At 49.4% G+C, this 18,298-nt stretch overlaps 1 protein-coding gene across 47 annotated transcripts in view; it reads left to right on the top strand.

The window, feature by feature from the left end:
* ZNF438 (zinc finger protein 438) overlaps nt 1-18,298 on the top strand; it is a 213,670-nt gene that overhangs the window by 155,685 nt on the left and 39,687 nt on the right. For 31 of the 47 annotated variants that reach the window (XR_009499992.1, XR_009499991.1, XR_009499983.1 and 28 more), the window contains exons 7-9: nt 7,766-9,572; nt 16,245-16,460; nt 17,159-17,277. The exons of 1 other annotated variant lie outside the window; for it this stretch is intronic. Coding sequence is in view for 14 of the 46 variants with exons in the window: in XM_059909669.1 (XP_059765652.1) it covers nt 2,012-2,100; nt 7,766-9,572; nt 10,917-11,544 (2,524 nt within the window). In the remaining 32 variants the exon portion in view is untranslated. Of the gene's footprint in view, nt 1-2,011; nt 2,101-7,765; nt 9,573-10,916; nt 11,838-16,244; nt 16,461-17,158; nt 17,278-18,298 lie in introns of those variants that run through there. 15 more of the 47 variants (XM_059909665.1, XM_059909629.1, XM_059909590.1 and 12 more) reach the window with 4 other exon arrangements.

Raw genomic sequence — 18,298 nt, 5'->3', positions numbered from 1 at the left:
TCCGAATTGAGAAACCCCGTGGCCACTGCTCTCACCGTCCTCCTGAGATGTGGCCAGAGTCGCTAGTCCCACTCTAGACCCCGTCCCTCCCAGGACCCCTGAGACCTGGGCTTACCCCCATCCCCTGAAGGGCCACTAGGGGAGTTTTGTCCCCTGCTAAGCTGGAGAACAACAGCAGTTAGCATCAGTACTCAATATAAACAAAAGCAGAGGAGAGTGTCCCCAGAAAACAGCTCTTTACAATGCACATATGTTCACTCCTATTCACTAGAACTGTTCATCTGATTAGCACTTTGTCAACTGGATGCAAAAATTGGGGGGCGGGGCAGGGGAAAGAGAGCCTGATAGGCTGGATCAGATGTAATAGGTGAGCTGCCAGAGAGAGGCCAGAGAGAAGTGCTTTACAGGTTTATGGGGCGCATCATTCACAAGTAATAGTTATTTCTTCCCGCTTTCCTTGATTTACCTCTCAAAAAAGAAATACCCGTTTAAGGGTTCAGGGCTGCTGCCGTATGATTCACGGTCAAGATTTGTGCGTTTTTTCCTCCCACCAAAAATAAATGTCAGGAGCTTCATACTTCTTGGCAAGAGAAGGTAGGAAACTGCTGAGAATCTGACATGTGGTAAGCACTACCCTGGCACGTTTAATGGGTACTTTCTTCATTTAATCCTGACAGTGACCAGATACTATTATGCCCATTTCATAAATGGGAACATTCAGACTGAGAGAGTAACTCTCCCAAACCACGGGACAGAGACAGGAGTTGAACCCACATCTGTCTGAACCCCCAAACCCATGATCTTACCACTAGAGACTGTGATGGTGACTGTCACCACGCGTAATAGCTTCCAGGCAGCAGGTAGAGCTGGGAGGAGAGCCTTTGGAGTCACGTGGGCCAAGGCTTGAGTTCCAGCCGGTTACCCACTGGCTGCAAAATCTTTGTCTGTAAAATGCACGTAACAGTAATTCCTAACTCGGCGCATTGTGGGGATTAAAGGAGGTAACGCATGCGAAGTATTTTGCACAGTACCTGACACATAAATTGGGAACATGCTTGCTTCCTTTGTACAGTGTCAGACTTCCTGAACTTGGGCTCCTAGTAGAATGACTCCAGGCGGGCTGAGCGCTGCAGACGTGTGGACTAGAGTGACGCTTGGCATCCCGAGTCCTTGGAAGCAAGGCACCCATGTGCCTGCGTTGCCAGCACGCCCTGCGGTGCCACCCCTCCCGCCAGCGCTCAGGACCGCCCTGTAGACGGCGCCGCGGAGCCGGGACATGCGGGGGAACGGGTGGGCGACGGCTCCACGTGTTTGTAGGTTTTTCAGCAAAATTAAGTTGAGCTCCCTTGTGTTCTGAGGCACTTCTTTCATCTCAGATTTCTCCGGGGTTTTACCATGCTTGTTTTAACCAGAGACCATCCTGGGAAACAGTTTGAACCCCAACTGGAACTTATTATTGGAAAGCCAAGTGGGAGGGAGAACAGGGATGCCAACCAATGAAATTGAAGATCGGGTTTTTCAGTTTAATAAAATTAAAACCTAAACAAGCCCTAAAAGTTTTGGCTCTTTTGTGGCCAAGACTTGGCAACACTTTCGCCCTGAGCCTGGACCAGGGGCTGCGTCAAGAGCGGGGGCCCTCTCTCTCCACCTGCTCTCCGCTCCGGCTTAGCCGCGGGCCCCTGGGTCCCCACAGATGGAATGAGGGGGAACCATGCCCGAACCAGCCAAGGGTCAGGTGGGAAGAACTTTGTTCAGAAGCAACACCGCGGGCCTTGGTTCTGCCGGTGGAAATCAGGAAGTGAGCTGCTTGCAGCTCTTGGACAGTCGCCTGCCCCGTGTTCCTGTCTCTTAACACTGTGTGCGGGGCCACGTTGTGGAACAGTCTGATGGGGCTGGCTCAGATGAGGGCGCGTGGTGCCACTGGGCCCTCGGCTTCCCTCAGGGCAGCTGACACGCACCAGCCCCGTGCTCTGGAGGAGATGGAGGAGGACACACACGGTGCTTTCTCCAGACAGATACCTGGCCGCCTTTCTGGATTTGTCAGAACCCTGTGCATGGGAAGTGGGAAACTCAACTTTGAATATCTGCTTTTACCTTCAGGTGACTATTACCTTTTCATCACTTCTCTAGTAAGTGGGCTGTTGGAAAGAATCATTTAATGGTAATTGAAGTTTGGAGATATGACAAGCCATTGCTATTTCAAATTTTCTTTTTTCTTCTCCTTAAAATTCAGAGATAATATATTTTGGAGCTAATTAGGGCAATTTTGTAAAGAATTTTCCTCCTTTTGAGGGGAGGATGAAGGAGAGGAAGGGAGGTCATTGCTTCACATTGGAATGGGACGGACCTGGGTTGTGTGGATTTTGGCATGTAATTAACTTCCCCAAGCCTCTTTTTGCCTCATCTGTAAAAGGGGACAATAATGTTTTATTTGCAGAGTTTGCATAAGGATTCAATTAAGAGATGAGCACAGATTCTAGACCATAATAAGGACTCATTACCTCCTCGTTTTCCTTTAATCCACAGTTAGATCAAATTCTCACCAACTGTAAAATGTCACTCTTCAAAATAATTGTTTAATATGCTTAACATATTAAAAACAGTCCACATTTAAAATCCTAATACTAAGTATTTGCATTGTAGAACTGTGCAAAAATTAATTTTACTGAGTGAGCCTTTTATGTTTTCAGTTAATAAAAGTCCATGTTTAGTGCCTGAGAGTCCTGTGGGTCTCTCTAACTGTGTTATGGGTAATTCCGCAGGATTTCCAGAAATGATGAATGTCAGTGGAAATTTCGACTTACCATTTAGTGCACAGTTCTACGAAATCTGTGATTTAGTAGGTGACGTGGTTTAGATCACACCATCTGGGAGAGGCCTTGTAAATGTGTCGTGGAATAAACCACTGTTGCAGCTACATGGCCAAGAAAGACTTCCCACGATCAGACATCGCAGTGTTTTAAAAAACTTAATGGCATTTGCAGTTTCTCTAAACACTCCTATTGTTCAAACCTCTTTAAAAAGAAAAAAAGAGAAAAACCCTGTAGTTATTATAGCATAAATGACCTTTATTGCAAACTGCCTTGTTCTATTTTAAAGAGCCAAATGTTGGGAGGAACAGTTCTCAGGACTTTGGTTGTCCTTCGGAGGTAATGAGCTCTGATGCTTCCCAGGGCTGAACCTTGGTGGGTAGTGATGCACTGCCTGTCAGGCGATTCGATTACTTTCCTTATCATTAGCAATTCTTATCATTAAGTAGGCAAGGAAAGTAAAAACCCGAGAGGCTCTCAAGGTGTCATCTGGACACAGTCATTTACGTACGGACGCACAACTTACCCATCACAAATATCCCCACGGATACCCCTTTGCAAAACGGATCCAAAAGGGAAACTTTCATTTTCCTTTTATTCGTTCAAAAAATATTTGTAAGTACCTCCTGTGTGCCAGGCCCAGAGAGTATTCAGTGGGAAATACACATTCATCTCATCCCGACCTGTACTTTCCCCCGGTGGCTCCACCCCGAAGGCCACACTAAGACCAGTTTCTTTGGTTTCCTTTGAGAGATATTCTGTGTATATACAGGAATAGATTTGTGTGTGTTTCTCACTGCTTTTTTTTTTAAATCCAAGTGATAGCATACGGTAAACCTCACATCTTGGAGAGTATTCCGTATCAGTCTAACTCATTCTTCTTTTCCACTGCGGCGTAGTATTCCATTGTATGGTTGGATGAGTATTGTATTAGTACCCTGTTGCTGGACGTTTTAGTAATTCCTGGGGGGTTTTTTCCTTCTATTTTTGTGGCCTCGCTGTCTTTCTCCTGCCTTGCTTTTCTTCTGATGCATCGTTTCATTCCCTATCACTGCATCATTAATGATTCTGGGAGGTGGGACTCAGCACCACCTTCGTGAAGACCCCACCCTTGTATGTAATTCCCAACAGATCCGGGCAGGCATGAGTAAGTTAGTTCACTGTGCAAGACCTCGTCTTTTCACCCCCCAGATTTCTCGTGATGAGCTTGTGATTAGTGATCATGAAGCCAGTTGATACACTTTTCTACGCCAGCACCCACTTCTCTGAATCGCAGGGAACTTGAGGAGGATGATTCTGTGTGGCAGGCCCCGTACCTCTCGCCAGGGCTCTGTGGTCTCAGGCCACCAGGCTGCTGACCGATCAGCGTCCTCTGTTGCCGGGACAGCTGGTTACCCTAAAGAGCTTCCTGCGCTGCTGGACCACGGCCGGCCTCCTTTTCTTCTGCCTGCCATTGCTCTTCCTGTGTGATTTCATTTCCACTGTGATGGAGGAACTCTTGAAGATCCGCTGAAGCACATCCACTTTACACGTGTCATAATCAGCTCCCTCCCTCCCCTTTGCAATGGCTCAATAAAGATAGTTGGTTTCATTGCTGGAAACCTTAACTGTCAGAAGGTTGCTTTCTTACACTTGGTCATAAAACCTAGGAAGCCCCTTCCCAGCTGAGGTCTTCGGGGACTTTGACGTGGGCTTGACCACCGGCTGTTGCTTCAGCTGCATCTTCTATTCTGTGTTATTTCTGCTCCCCTTCGTGCTGACCTTGCCATTCTCTGCCTCGGAGGGTCGGTTTTCTGTTTCTAGCTGTTCCTCCTCTCTTCACTCTAATCCCCTTCTTTTCCCTCCTCGCATGTCTGTTTTCTTTAAAGCGATGTCTTCTCCAGAGCTTGCTCGTTTCTGTCGCTGTTTGTGGGGTTCGCATCCCAACAGCATCACTTACTGTCTCTCCTGTTAGTTCCTCAGGTGGCTCGTCCGTTGGCCTCACCTCTCCCCTTTATCTTAAAAGGTTTTGTTGTTGTTTGGTTTGGTTTTTCATTTGTTTGTTTGTTTTTAAATCATGGTGCAAACCCATTTCCTTATGCTGGCAGTGGGCAAATTTCCAAAAGTAATTTGGCATTGTTCAAGTTTGCTTTTAAGTTATGATCTTTTTTTTTTTGCTTTCAGCCACTGGTCACTTTATCACAAATACCACTTACAAATTCAGCAAATAATTATCAGATTTCTGAGCTGATGCCTAACCCTGTTCCAGGCCCTGAAGAGGCAGATAAACTCCCCTCCCTCGAGGAATTCACTCCAGTGGGGGGGGGGGGGGCTGCGGACCATAATGAAGTCCATGAGCATGTGTGCGGGAGAAAGTTAAAACAGGAAGGGGGGACAGGGAGCTCAGAATGGGGTACAGGTTACTGAGGCGCTCGGGGAAGAGTTCATCACGAAGGGGCCGTTTGAACAAAACTTGAAGGGAATGCTGCAGCAAGTACCGGGGTCACCTAGGGAAGCAGTCAGGGCAGTGAGAGCGCAGGCGAGGACCAGCCACGGGGGTGGGGGGCGGGGGGCGTGCCTGGAGGCGGTGCGGGTCAGAGCGCTCCCAGGAGCCGAGGGCAGCAGGCCCTGGAGGCCCCTGCGAGCCGACTGCGCAGACTTGAGCAAGACAAGTGACGTGTCTTGTGCTGCGATGCATACGTGTCACACACTATTTCAAGAGGACTTGCGACTAATTAAGGCCAGCATAGCCTTTCTTCCAGCTCTTCTCGCTATAAATATTGTGTGCTCGATCACTTAGGAGTATGGCCTAGACAGAAATCACCCAATGTTTCTTCTTTTTTCCCTCCCTCACCCCCGATAGGTTGTGTAGATGCAAAGACCGTTGTGATTGTTAGCGGAATTATTTAATAAGCCTTGTCCCTAGGCAACCAAAAGCTTTCAATAATTTTAAGCTCTCTGCAAACTTTTACCAGTTCTGATTTAGTGTATTTATCAATATTTACAACTTACGTCAGTACTTCTTCCAAAAAGATGAGATGAGGCTTAACATGAAAGATGTTTAAATTTGAAGGCTGTGAAAATAGAAGTAAAAAATGAATTAAATTATGCAGGAAGATGAAGCAAATGTAGCATATCAACTTGGGTGACTGTTGTGAGGTGACCGACCAGTCAGTTTACCCATGAACTTCATGGTAGCAAAGCCAAAAAGGAAAACAACAGATTACATAATTATCCTTGTCTGATTTCCCCAGACCGTAACACGAGTCTTTTTCCTTCTTCCTCTAATGTAAGCTACCAAAATAAGTTGGTCAGTCAGTATATATTTCAACCTTATTCCTACTGTGCTATTTTACTTGCAGAGTGTCATTTTTGCTGAAAAAAATCAATTTTCTGCTAAAATTGCCAGTTCACTAACTGTAGACATGAAAATCAAGGTTGATTTTTTTTTTTTAATGTTTATTTGTCTGCTTTACCAGATTGCCAGCTACCTAAGGCAGAAATTGTATCCATTCATCTTTATATCCTTGGTGGCCCCTAAAGAAATAGTTCTTCAGTCCTCTTCCTATGACTCCAAAATCTAACAGGCTCTGAAAACAGCAAATGTTATCAAACGCTGGGTACCAAAACTCATTCAGAGGCAAAGCCTGAACTGAAATAGGATACTTCAAAAATCTTCATTTTTTTTACCCCCTTGTGAATACTCATGTTTTACTACAGAAGTGGTACTAGGTTTAACTAGGGGTATTCTGCAGACTCTGCTGGGTGTTATGTAACATTTGGTGTGAGCATCTTACTACTTTTCTAAAATTTGAAAGTGTAAATTCCAAAATACATCTGGCCGCAGTGGTTTCAGAAGAGGAATCATGGGCCTGCCATATCCAATGTCTAGAACAGTGTAGGTACCTGGTAAACACGAGTTGAAGTGAAGCTTGACTAATATGAGGTACTTAGAAATGGGAAGCTTTTCTGCAGCCAGGCCTTAGGGAGCTTGAGGCCTCAGGGGATAAAAATCAATGAATCAGCCCTTAGAAGCATCGAAATGTTTCCTTAATTGTTCCTCAGAGCAGTAATCACTGCTCTTCTGTCAGCCTAATAAATCTCAGGAATATGAAGTGTTAGTCTGTCAGTTAAAATTGTTCCTCTTGGTGTCCTGGAAGGGGCTTTTTGTGTGATTCATGTATTTTTTATGTTGTCTCTGTATCTTATCACTTGTGTATCTTTTTGTTTTTCTTCCAACATGTTTGTAAGGTGTCACGTCAGCTTTTTTAATACTGGTGATGTAATTGCAAAAGCACACATAAACAGTTTGGAAGGTGTGAGAAGAAATCCACAAGTCACACGGGAAAACAGCCACCAAGCCAGCATTCAGGCTGGAATTCATCCACTGTGCAGAACCAGTTGTGCTGCCAGTGGGTCAAACTGTGTATCCTGAAATTGAGTGAAAAAGAAGTTTGATACAAGAAACGTTTGTTTCGTACCAAAGATACAGTGGGAAATAGCAAGGCAGATCCAATAGGGGCTTCACGCTCACAGAGCTTAATAGGGAAAGCAAGACATTTATATGAAAGAAATAGAGTACACGGCAGAACATGCCAGAGGGCGTGCAGCCCGGGAGCTCGGGGGAGGGGTGGGGTCGCCCTGGCGGAATTAGGCCAGCGGAGAGGACGGACTTGTGGACTACAAGGAGGGGGCAGCCCCAGCCCTCAGGAAGCTCTGTGTTTAGTCGTAGAGATGCATAAAGAGATAAATTACCGTGGAAGGTGGTGAATGTTATCACTGGGGCCGTGGAACCGTGGAGGACAGTCATCAGTCCCTGGGAAGGTGGGCAGGAGCTGACCTTCAGGCTGGGTCCTGAGGAACACGGGGTTTGCCCCCAAGGGCAGGGCTGGCTCTAGGGATGCTTCCAGGCAGAGGGAATGGTAAGATGCTTATGTGACACCAGCGTGACCTTTTCTACTGCATTGTCCTTGCAGGTGAATCAAACAGCCCTCCTGGAACGATTCAGGGTGGGAAGGGTCTGCAGGGTAAGAGTCAGTTTAGAACCATCGCTCCAAAACTTGCGCCCCAAGTCCTGGCGCCCAGAGTGCTCCCGGGCCCGGCGCCCTCCCTCTCTGACCACGCGCATCCAGGCCCGTCCCTCGGCTCGAAGGCCCTGGGGATGCCCCCCCAGAATTACGCGCTGATGCAGGTGGCCGGCCAGGAAGGGACCTTCTCTCTCGTCGCTCTGCCACACGTCGCCTCGGCTCAGCCACTCCAGAAACCCAGACTGCCTCTGCCCAAGAACCTGAAGCTGCCCATCCCCCGGTACCAACGCCCAGGACATAGCAAAGGAGCCAGAAAGAAACCGGGGTTCAGCTCCTCCGACAGGGGCTGTAGCCAAGCTCCCGCCCAAACCCAAGCGGCCCCTCCCCTGCCTGAGCATCCCGAGGCCCCGCACAAGCCCAGCCCACCCAAGCCGGCGCTGGCACCCGGCCAGGCCCCGGCCTCGCTGACCAATGGGGGTGGCCATGGAGACCCTGGGCCTCCAGGGACCAGCGACCACGGAGGTCGGGACCCTCCCGCCGCCCCAGCGCTGTCCACGCCGGAGGAGCCCTCTGCCGAGCGGGGCCTCCCGAAGAGTTCAGGGAGAGCAGGCGTTGCAGGCAAGAAGCCCTCCAGGAAGCCTGCTGTTTCCAGGGGAGAACTTAGAGAACAGGTCGACCTTGCCAGAGCTGCGAGCCATTTGTCGCCAGGCGTTACTGGAAACGCGGTTCAGGTGGTCTCTTCCATCCCCGGAGGTAAAGTGCCCATCCTGCCCTACTCAAGAACGAGGGCGTCGCAAGTTTACAAAGGCGGAGCAGCTGTGAACCTTGCGGATGTTTCTCTCCCTGGGCTCGGGGCAGCCGGTGATAAGACCTCCTCCGTCCCGGAAGGCTTCTGTTCGGCCCCCCAGGTGGCCGACAGGGGACCTGAACCACAGGCGTCGAGGCAGAGCCCCTGCGACAGGGCCTACTGTCCGGCCACCAAAGCCGACCTCAACCACAAAACAAAACCGAACGGCGGGGCAGCCAAGAGAAGAGGAAGAAAACGGAAAGTCCCGGATGAACTTCTGACATTTCAGGGTAAAAGGAGGAAATGTGTCATTAATAAGTGTAAAGATGGCAAAGAAAGAGCCAAAGCCGATCCCCAAGAATCCAAGGACCAAAAACCTGGGGCTGTGAAAAAATACCGTAGCATCATGCCCAAACCTGTCGTGGTCCTGCCGGCCCTGGCTCCCCTGGCCTCGCCCGCGGCCACGTTACAGCCCCCCGCGCCCGGCAGCCGGGCGCTCGCGTCGTTCAATCACTCCCTCGCCCCCAAGCATCCGGGCGGCAGGCCGGACGAAGGCCCCTCCCCGAAGCCCGGCTCGGCCTTCAGAAATGGGTTCTCCGGCCTCAGGAAGCCTTGGCACGGATGCCACGTGTGCGAGCGCCCCTTCCAGCCCAGGCAGCCCCTCCGCGAGCACGCCAGCACGCACGCCGACAGCCGGCCCCACAGCTGCCGCCTCTGCCGCAAAGCCTCCGTGCGGCCGGGCGGCCTGAGCGCACACGTGCGGCTGCTTCACGGCGACTCCCGGCCCAGGAGGCTCGTGTGCTGCGAATTCTGCGCGAAGGTGTTCGGCCACGTCAGAGTCTACTTCGGCCACCTGAAAGAGGCGCACGGGGTGGCCGTCAGCACCGAGCCGCAGCCGCAGCCGCAGCCGGGGGACCTGCTGAGGACCAGGAAGCAGACTGCCCGAGGGATGGAGGGACCGGTGGACAGGTGAGTGGGGGGTGCCTCGGATTTGAGGTCAGGGCCAGATTCCACATGCAGCAAGGTGGGTTTGGAAGACCCTCCCCCAGGTCAAGATTTCATAAGGTAGCTGCCACCTCTTCCCCCTGTTCTGTGAAGAGTGGCCGCATTCCTCTCTGGTCTCTGATCGTTAGTGATTTTTGATGCCTCCGCCTTCTACGAGCCAGGACACAGAGGTCCCTGTGAGGGACGCTGGGGACAGTTGGGCAAGAGATGAATTTTGCATCTGAAATATGAAAGAGTAACTTAGTGTCTGTAGTTCTGGTGCTTTGGACAAGTAATCTCCTCCAAACTCTTGGCCACAGGATGTATACCCAAAGAGCACCATTGGGCCCAGAATACGGCGTGACAGGCGGCGGGGACTCAGCGCAGCTCTGCTGCACGGACCCGCCCCCAGGTGCAGGCCTGACGCTCAGCGCTTGCCCTGTTTCCCCGTCAGGCCGGGGTAACTCTCTCCTGTGTCCTTGTCTGTGCAGCGCTGCTTCCCAGCACCATAAACGAACCAGCTGAGTCATTTGAAAGCCTGCCAGGCGGGCCTGAGAGTTGTGAGTAAGCCAGGGAAGCGCCCTCGGTCTGTCCACCTTGCTCTAGGTGATGGGGGGGGAGGTTGCATTGAAGTGAATACTTGTCAGCGCCGTGAAAGTTAAACATTTTCCAGCACTTTAGATCCTCGGCCCCTCACCGTTCCCAGCTGTCCTAATGGTTCTAAATCCTTTCTGTTCAATTTCAGCTTGGTCTGTCATATCCATTAAAACTAAGTTACGCCTGTCCTGTTTCCTCCCGGCTTTTCTGGGGTTTCTCTGCGTCTCTTTAGGCATTTCTGGCCCTTTTCCGATAAAGGTACATAGCAGCCTCCCCAGAGAAACCTCACTTCTTAATGGTTGAACGGAGTCCATGCTGAGCTTTAGCGAAGATGTCCGGACTGCACCGGGTGCTCAGGGAAGGGGAGGGCCCTGGGGGCGGCGGGGGGGACAGTCGCCTCAGCTGGACCCAGCGGGCTCCTGCCGCGCTTCGTTTGGGACCTCCCGCTCGCCTGGTGCGCACACCTGTTGCCATGGTAGCCACAGAACAGGTGGCTCCCGGGGGAGCCTCTTTCCGAAGCGGACCCTGCCGGCGTGGGAGGCGTGAGGCCCCAGGCAGGACTGACCTTGGCCTTCACCGCGGCCTCTGCCCCCCACGCGCTCTCTGCTTGCCCCTCCTTCGGCCCCTCCTCGGTGCGTGTGTCTTAGATCCCGGAAGGCCAGGAACTGTAAGGAGAAGTTACGGTTGTGTTCTTCCATGAGAGCTGATACAGACTCTTTCCCGCCTTTCCAGGGAGACCAAGTCCAGCCTGGAAGAAGACCTCCTTCTGAACCAGGCTGACGAGGTCAAATTCCAGATCAGATGTGGCCGCTGTCAGATCACTGCCCAGTCTTTTGCTGAAATCAAGTTCCACCTGCTTTACGTTCATGGAGAGGAGATCCAGGGCCAGTTGCAAGAGGAGATCTCACCCTCCCCGGGAAGCAGGGGAGCTCAGGGAGAACTGGCCCCACAGGCTGCTCCTTTCTGGGAACAGCCTGAGAGAAGAAAGCAGCTTAAGCACCGTCCCTTGGACGGGGAACTCTGTGCCGTCCCCAGATTGAAAAAGCAGCTCTACCTCCGTCATCAGAATGATGTGGAGACACTTGCGAAACATGAAGGTGCCCAGCCAGGACCCAGTGAGCCCGGAGGACACCCCCAGGGCAGCGAGGGCCCCGAGGGCCCCGGCCCCGACGCTGCCCTCTCCCCGCCCCGGCCTGGCTTTAACTGCGTCCTTTGTGCACAGACGCTGGGGAGGAGGGAAGAACTGCTCCTGCACTGGGAAGAGCAGCACAAGTGCGAGGACCCGCCGACTCTCTGGACGCTTCTCAGCGCACTCTCCAGCCAGGGCGCCGTCCAGCGTTCCGGCGAAAGCGGGAAGTGAGAGAGACCGGAAGGAAAATGAGACGGCGAGCCGAGGGGGAAGGGGAGGCGCTCTCTCCGCTTCCTCTGTTCCGTGGGGGTGCTTCACGACAGAAATCAAGCAAGTTAGGGTCAGCGTTAATGAGCAGAAGTGATTTCTGTACCTACTTTTATTCTTCTGTGAAATATATATGTACATATGCCCTTGATGCATATTTTTCTAACATAATGCAGTTTTATTTTAAAATTCTATGTCCTGTTAGTATCTGAGACTTTATTTCAGATTCAATAAAAAGATAAATTTGCAGATTGAAATGTAGAGTATTATAGGCTATTCTTCAAGTACAGTTTTTAGTAAAAACACGTGTGTTTGAGTTATTTCCTGTCTGTGTGCGTGTATGTGTCCTTTTGTTCACATGTTTTCTGTTTAAGTAGGTCGACAAATGTGATAAATGTCCAGGTGACAAAACCATTTCAGGCTCAACCCTGGCATATTGTTGATCTGTATCAGATTCTCTAGTTTATTTGAATATGCCATAGAGCAGCGTGTTAAATAAGGTTCTCATCTGTCATAATTGAAAGTCCGTGTTTTCAGGACTTTGATTTTTTTTTAATTCATTTTCTTAAATGCACGTTCTGTTGAAGCTTAGATGCTAAGTGTTATACCTGTACTGCTCCCTGTCAAAGTAATCAACCATTTCTTAGTACTTCAGCTAATAGAAAAACCACTTTTTTGTTAAAAAGTTATTTTCAAAAAGTCTTTTGAACCAGAAAATTTACAACCTGGAGAGTGAACTGGGTAGTTCAGCCCAGATGTCAGGTGTCTCAGCGGCCTTTCCTCTTCCCCAGTAACTTCAGAGGGCTGTCACTGGCTGATCAATTTTAGATGCAACTGTGCCTTTCAAGCCCGGGTCCTCTTTGAAAGTCAGGAGTAAATGATTGCCTGTTAAATTCTTGGGAAATTACCTCGAATCAGAAATGTTGCCATTTGAAGTTTCTGGCCATCCTGGCTGCAAAATCGTTTTCTCGGAATGGGGGAGTCTGAACACTTGAATCCCGGGCTTCGGTTGAAAGCGCCGCGCACGTGGCCAGCCCTGTTCCTGAAGCTGGGCCCGGGCACCGTCATAACATTTTTCTGTGCTAAAGGAAGTTACCTAAACGGAGGAAGACCTAAATTCTAACTGATGAGCTAGCGGGTCTTAAATCATCTTTTTGAACGTCTCATTTTAAAACCAAGTGTTCATAAGCACAGTTTGGGTTCAAATAGCGCAAAAAAGGGAAAACTCAACCCTTGGCTTTTTTGCAAATAGTTTTATAAATTTGAGAATAAGAAGGTAGGGATAGAAATCTCGGAAAGATTCTGCTGTGGTTCATCAGTCGATCACGCTGCACCCAATCTCAGAGAGATACTATCAGACCTCCACTGTGTGAATATTTTTAGAACTCGGCTAGTCACGGGACAGCTTTACCATTCAGCGCAGCATCTAGTTTGTTTTTGGAAGAGTGGTCTCGAAGACACCAACAAATGAGATCTACCACGAATACTACTTGAGTTCAAACCATGAAATTTGACTTAAACTCTAAAGTGGTTCTTAGACCCCTCTGTCTTCAGATGCTAAGCAGTATTTCTGAAATACTGGCCAAGAAAGCCTCGGGCAGAGGAGCGGGTCTGGTTGGAGACAAAGGTGCGGGGGGCAGAGTGCATCCACCCCGCATGTAAAGGAGAGTCCGAAGTCCCCAAGGTTGTGAGGACTCTCCCCTGTGGCCCATGTTTAATCCCATATTCTTGCAGTGAGAGCAAGACAGTGAGGGCTCAACCTCTGGAAAGAAATAGAGGGTTAGGATGGGCCAAGAGCAAAGCTGGGGAGATGCAGTTGGCTCTTCACGAAGCGCTCTGCCTTGGTCCCCTTCTCCTCAGGACGCTCCCTGCGTTTCGCCAGGAGCAGCCCTGTGCCACCTAGGTCAGGGAGTTTCTGGTCCTTAACGACGGCGCTTCTTCAGTGGGAATGCTGCGAAGAGGGACTCCGACGGGGGAGGTAGGATAAAAGGGGATCATTCAGCTAAAGAACTTCGGGACCAGCTCAAGTTGATTCCCCAGGGGGGTCTTGATTGACAAGCCTTCCGTGGGTGCAGACGTGGTCCTGGCACACTCCCAGCCTACGTAGGTGACCCACAGGCAGTGACGTGTACAAGGCGGTGATGTGAGGCTTACTGCCCGTGAGTTACCTTTCGAGGCTCTATTCTCCCACCGGTAAGATGGGAGCCGTGACCGCACCCCCCCTCAAGGCATCTGTTGTGAACAGTCGATGCCACACAAATAGAGCGTCGGGCACACTCGGGCCACGGAGTAACTGGTGGCAGTTTGGGCAGACTTGCAAGAAGAGGTATGTAATGCCGTAGAAGGGTAATTTAAAACAGCTCAGGTCTGCCCCACGTCCAGAATTCAAGGATAAAACCTCTACGGAGAACCACAGACATTTGCATCTTTGCATAAAAAGTGTATTTTAATTTTTAAATAATCAAACTGGGATTGGGATCACATGGAGGTTTGGTGTCTATTTAATCAATACAGGAGGTAAAATTCACTAGATGATTTCTGTTCTAAGTTCCACTTTGGGCCACGAATTCCTCCCCATGGCTGCCCTCCGCGGCCTCCGCTGGCCCTGGTCACAGCTCCCACCCCAGTGTCCTAATCCTCACAATGGGCCTGTCTGTTTCCCACACTGGACCATAAGCCTCTTGAGGGCAGGGACTGTGTCTGCTCAGCACGTAGCCCCAGAGGATCCAGCCCCTGACAAGGAACAGTGTACAGTATTTGTTGAAAAAATAGATACGTGAGCAAAAAACGAATAAAATTGTCCCTTTCCCTTTCTATGAATAAATCCAGCTTCAGGAGCTCCCCACCTTAGAGCTAGGAAGGCGCAGAGGCAAATTTGGTCTTAAACGCAGCACATCCATTTCACTTCATGTCTTTTGCTTCTTGGCAAGTTGTCCCAGAGCCAGAAAAATGAGGGGTTTTTTGTTTTTTTCTTTTTTTGCTTTTTCTTTTGGCCCTAAATTACTTCTGAAAGTTACAGCATTTTAGATTTGTATTGTTTCATTAGCTGTCGCTTTTATTCATGACCTCTTTTGTTTCTCTCTCTTTCTCTGGACCTCTTCCTGCTCGAGCTTGACCGTTCCTCTCATATGGAAAGTTGTCTGTTCATCAGCACGCCATAAATAATCCAACCTGCGTGCATTCCACTGTCTTCCCTGGCTCCACGCTCCCTCCCGCCCCCCAGCTGCCCCGCTCCAGTTTTCTGTGGCCCCAGTGACATGATCGTTGGCAATAAATGCTCAGCTTCATTTATTTACTGGAATTCTCAGATCTGGACCAGTTTGCTCCATTCAAGCTGCTGACGTGTTTTGTTAGGTACACATTTTGTAGAATCTCCCCTTTGTGCTGAGCTCTGAGAAAAAGGGCCCTGGTAAGGATGAACTGGGATTTAACAGATTTTTAGCTTCAACTTTATATGGACTTCCCTAACATCAGGCAGTCGGCAGCTTATCTGGACTTGGGGTGCAATCCAGTACATATTTGAACCATATTCACCTCTCCAGGAATGCTCCTTTTGGAGGTGAAATGTTTATCGTATCTCATATTTGGTCATGGTCATGGTTATCCCCGTAATAAAACTATAACCGTGGTTCTGCAAGCATATTTTAAACTTGTGTTTAGGATGTTAGGTAAGTAGTACATCACATCGTCCATGCTCTGAAGTGTGAGAATGTTTCAATGTGTTGCCTTAACCCTAGGAGAAAATCCGGGGTCTACTGAAGGAGACCAAATGTGACACTTGTTCTGATTTTGATGTGGAGCTAAACAGGTTTGGGATTTTTTTTTTTTTTTCAGTGAAACGTGCTCACATGTTCAAAATTGCCCACCATGCCTTGGTTAGCTTAGCCATAAAGAATTCACCTGTAATAGGAAGGCAGTACTTGCCTCTTTCAGTACGTTCCAAAAACAAAATTGCAAGCAATTAGCATCACGATAGATCATGTTTTGATAAATCAGCCACTAAGTGCTACTCAAAAAAATGAAAGATTTTACCTTCTGTCATTAAGTAGGAATTTAATCTCCAGTCAGGTGTTGCAAAGAGACCGCCCACCAGGTGTTCTAAGGGCATTTGCAGAAACAGCAATGAACTTGATCTGATTATTGCCTGAGTTGTCATGCAGAACTTGCCACAGAAATTTGGCCACGGAGGAGATCCAGATGCTCAAACATACGAGCTGCAGGACCCTCCCTAAGCTCTGGCTGTTTCCGGAAGTCATTGCTAAGTGTGTGCTCTTAGGAAGCTAATACACTGCCTTCTCCCAGTCTCATCCAAATTAAAGCACAGTTAAATTTTTCCTAAGGCATTCATTGAAGCAAGCCTTTTTGACAATGGTTACAACTAAGGAAAGTTGCAATATCCAAGAAGACTTAAGTCTTTTGAATGGTGTTGATTCTTTCTTGAAGTAAAGGGTGGGTAGGGGGAGCAGGAGGGCAGCAGTGCCATGTCAAGACATGGCATGAGGAGCTTTTTGATGATAAAAGGAAAGGCCCAGTGGGGTGCCGTAGGGTAGTGGGGAGCCTGGATCTAGGGTCCAGGCAGCAAAATGGCATTAATAGTTTGGTACCGCCTCCATGGAACAAACCAAATTTGACAATTTCTATCCAAATCTTTTTAAAATGCACAGACTTTTTGACCCAGGAACTCCACTTCCAGGAATCTGGCTTATAGATATTACTGCACGAGTTCACAGACAGATGTGGACAAAGAAAGTCGCCTGCCGTGTCAGTAAACAGAGGATGTTGCAGCCATCAAGCTGTCAGCCACTACAGCCGCCGCAGACTGTGCGCCCTGAGCGGATTCAGGATGGAGAAGCCCAGGATGCTGGCCCCAGAGAGCTAAGGTGCATATCAAAGGAATCATTTCAGTGAGCCCAGACCCTTGCGTCTTCCCATACACAGAAAATTGCTAAATTCATTAATTTGAGATGTCTGGTTTTCTTTAATTAACAGTCATCATTCGATGTTCCGACGATCTGGGTTTTTTTTTTTTTTTGCAAAAACTCCTATATATCCTGGCTTCTCCCTTACAGTCCATCCAAGCGATCTGAGAGCCTCTCTCCCGGGCCTAAGTGCTTAGTATGTCCACCAAATAAAACGTAATTCTCAACTTCAAGGTTGTGGGTTTTTTCAGTCGACACATATGTGAGGATGTTCAGTGCAGCATTGTTTATAAGACTGAACACAAATTTAAATGTCCGTCAGAGCCGGTTTAAAGAAGCTTTAGTGCTCCAGGGGATGGAATACCGTGCTGCAGGAGAAAAGATGGAAGTTGCACCTCATGTGCTGAAATCTGTATTGTGTGCAGGAAGCAAGATGCAGAACACGTATGGTGTGCTGTCATGTGAAAAAGGAGGAAGTAAGGGTGGGCGAGAAGGGGTCGATGTGTGCTTGTAATATGCATAGGAATTTTCCAGAAGGGGGCTTCAGGAAAGGGGTACCAGGAGATGGCAAAGCGGGACACTTACTTTTGCATTATTGGAATGTTTGGCTGCATTTTATTTATTGTTTTTGGGTTGCAAAATCTCTTCACCGGCTTAAGCAGTAGCTGGGCTGCCATCGTTCGGGAAGGCCTCGGCAATACTGTGAAGGAAGCAAAAGTCGTCTGACCCCTTGAGCTTGAGCACCTGCTGTCTGACGGTACCGCACCACGGCCCACAGGTACAAAAGTTTGATTTCGTAAAAATAATACAGCCTACATAACCATGCACTTTGCGTCTTGAATGTTCTAATTTCTTCCTTTAATTCTGGCTCCCTCGCACTAAATTGATCTCATGACCCACCAGTGAGGCCCCAATCTGAACTAGACTGCTACAGGCGTCAGACTTGCCACCCTCCCTGCCCCTTTGTGTCCTCCCTGGGCTGTCTGTCACCCAGGCCCTCCGGTCCCTGCTGTCAGGGGCCTGATGGAACACCCGCATCTCTCCCCAGATTTGCATTTTATAGGCCTTCTGAAGGGTGGCCTCAAGCCAAAGGGATGACTAATGCTGGGAAGTTCTGAAGCCCTGTGGCCGCTAAGAAGGCCTTTTGGTGCCTCAGTAACGCCCTGGGGGGCTCCTGAGTGCCCTTTGGAAAAGAGTGAAGCCGTCACTTAGGAACCCAGAGGCATTGCCACCTGGCCCGGGCTCACCTTGAAAAGCTCTTCCAAAGTTTCAGAGTTGCTGACTCTGGGTTTGGGCTGGGTTTGAAATCGTCTCTCATTTCTCATCCTAATTCAAATAAAATGGTGCAGCAGAAATCTAGTCCTCTGAAGAAGATGCAGATTCTGACGGCATTGGAACCTACGGGAACCAACAGCCTTCCTCTCCCCTCCGCCCTCTCCCGCTCTCCTCGCCTGTGCTAAGAAGCCCACGTCGGGCCAGGTTTTCTGAGGATGTGGGTATGACCCCCTCCTTCTCGTCCTCCTGGCCTCACTGTCCTGTCAAATGTTCTGCCGTTTTGCCAGGCCTGCGGTATAACTGGGTCACAAGGGTAGAACGTGGCCGAAGAAAGGGCCGCTTAGACTTCAAAATGATCTGTATCCTTCCATCATCTCCAGGGAGTGATGCTGAAATTAGACCAAGTCTCTCACTGATGCAAACAAACTCCCACCCCCTCCCATGTCCAATACCCGGTGCCGCCGTGAAAACAAAGTCTGCTTGTCACGCAGCTGTCACTTGGCCCAAACCACTCAAAGTTAACA

This window comes from Balaenoptera ricei, chromosome 2 (assembly GCF_028023285.1).
Source record: "Balaenoptera ricei isolate mBalRic1 chromosome 2, mBalRic1.hap2, whole genome shotgun sequence".
In the NCBI taxonomy this organism is placed as follows: domain Eukaryota; kingdom Metazoa; phylum Chordata; class Mammalia; order Artiodactyla; family Balaenopteridae; genus Balaenoptera; species Balaenoptera ricei.
Note: the sequence above shows the minus strand (reverse complement) of the source record. Positions and strands in the feature narration are given on the sequence as shown.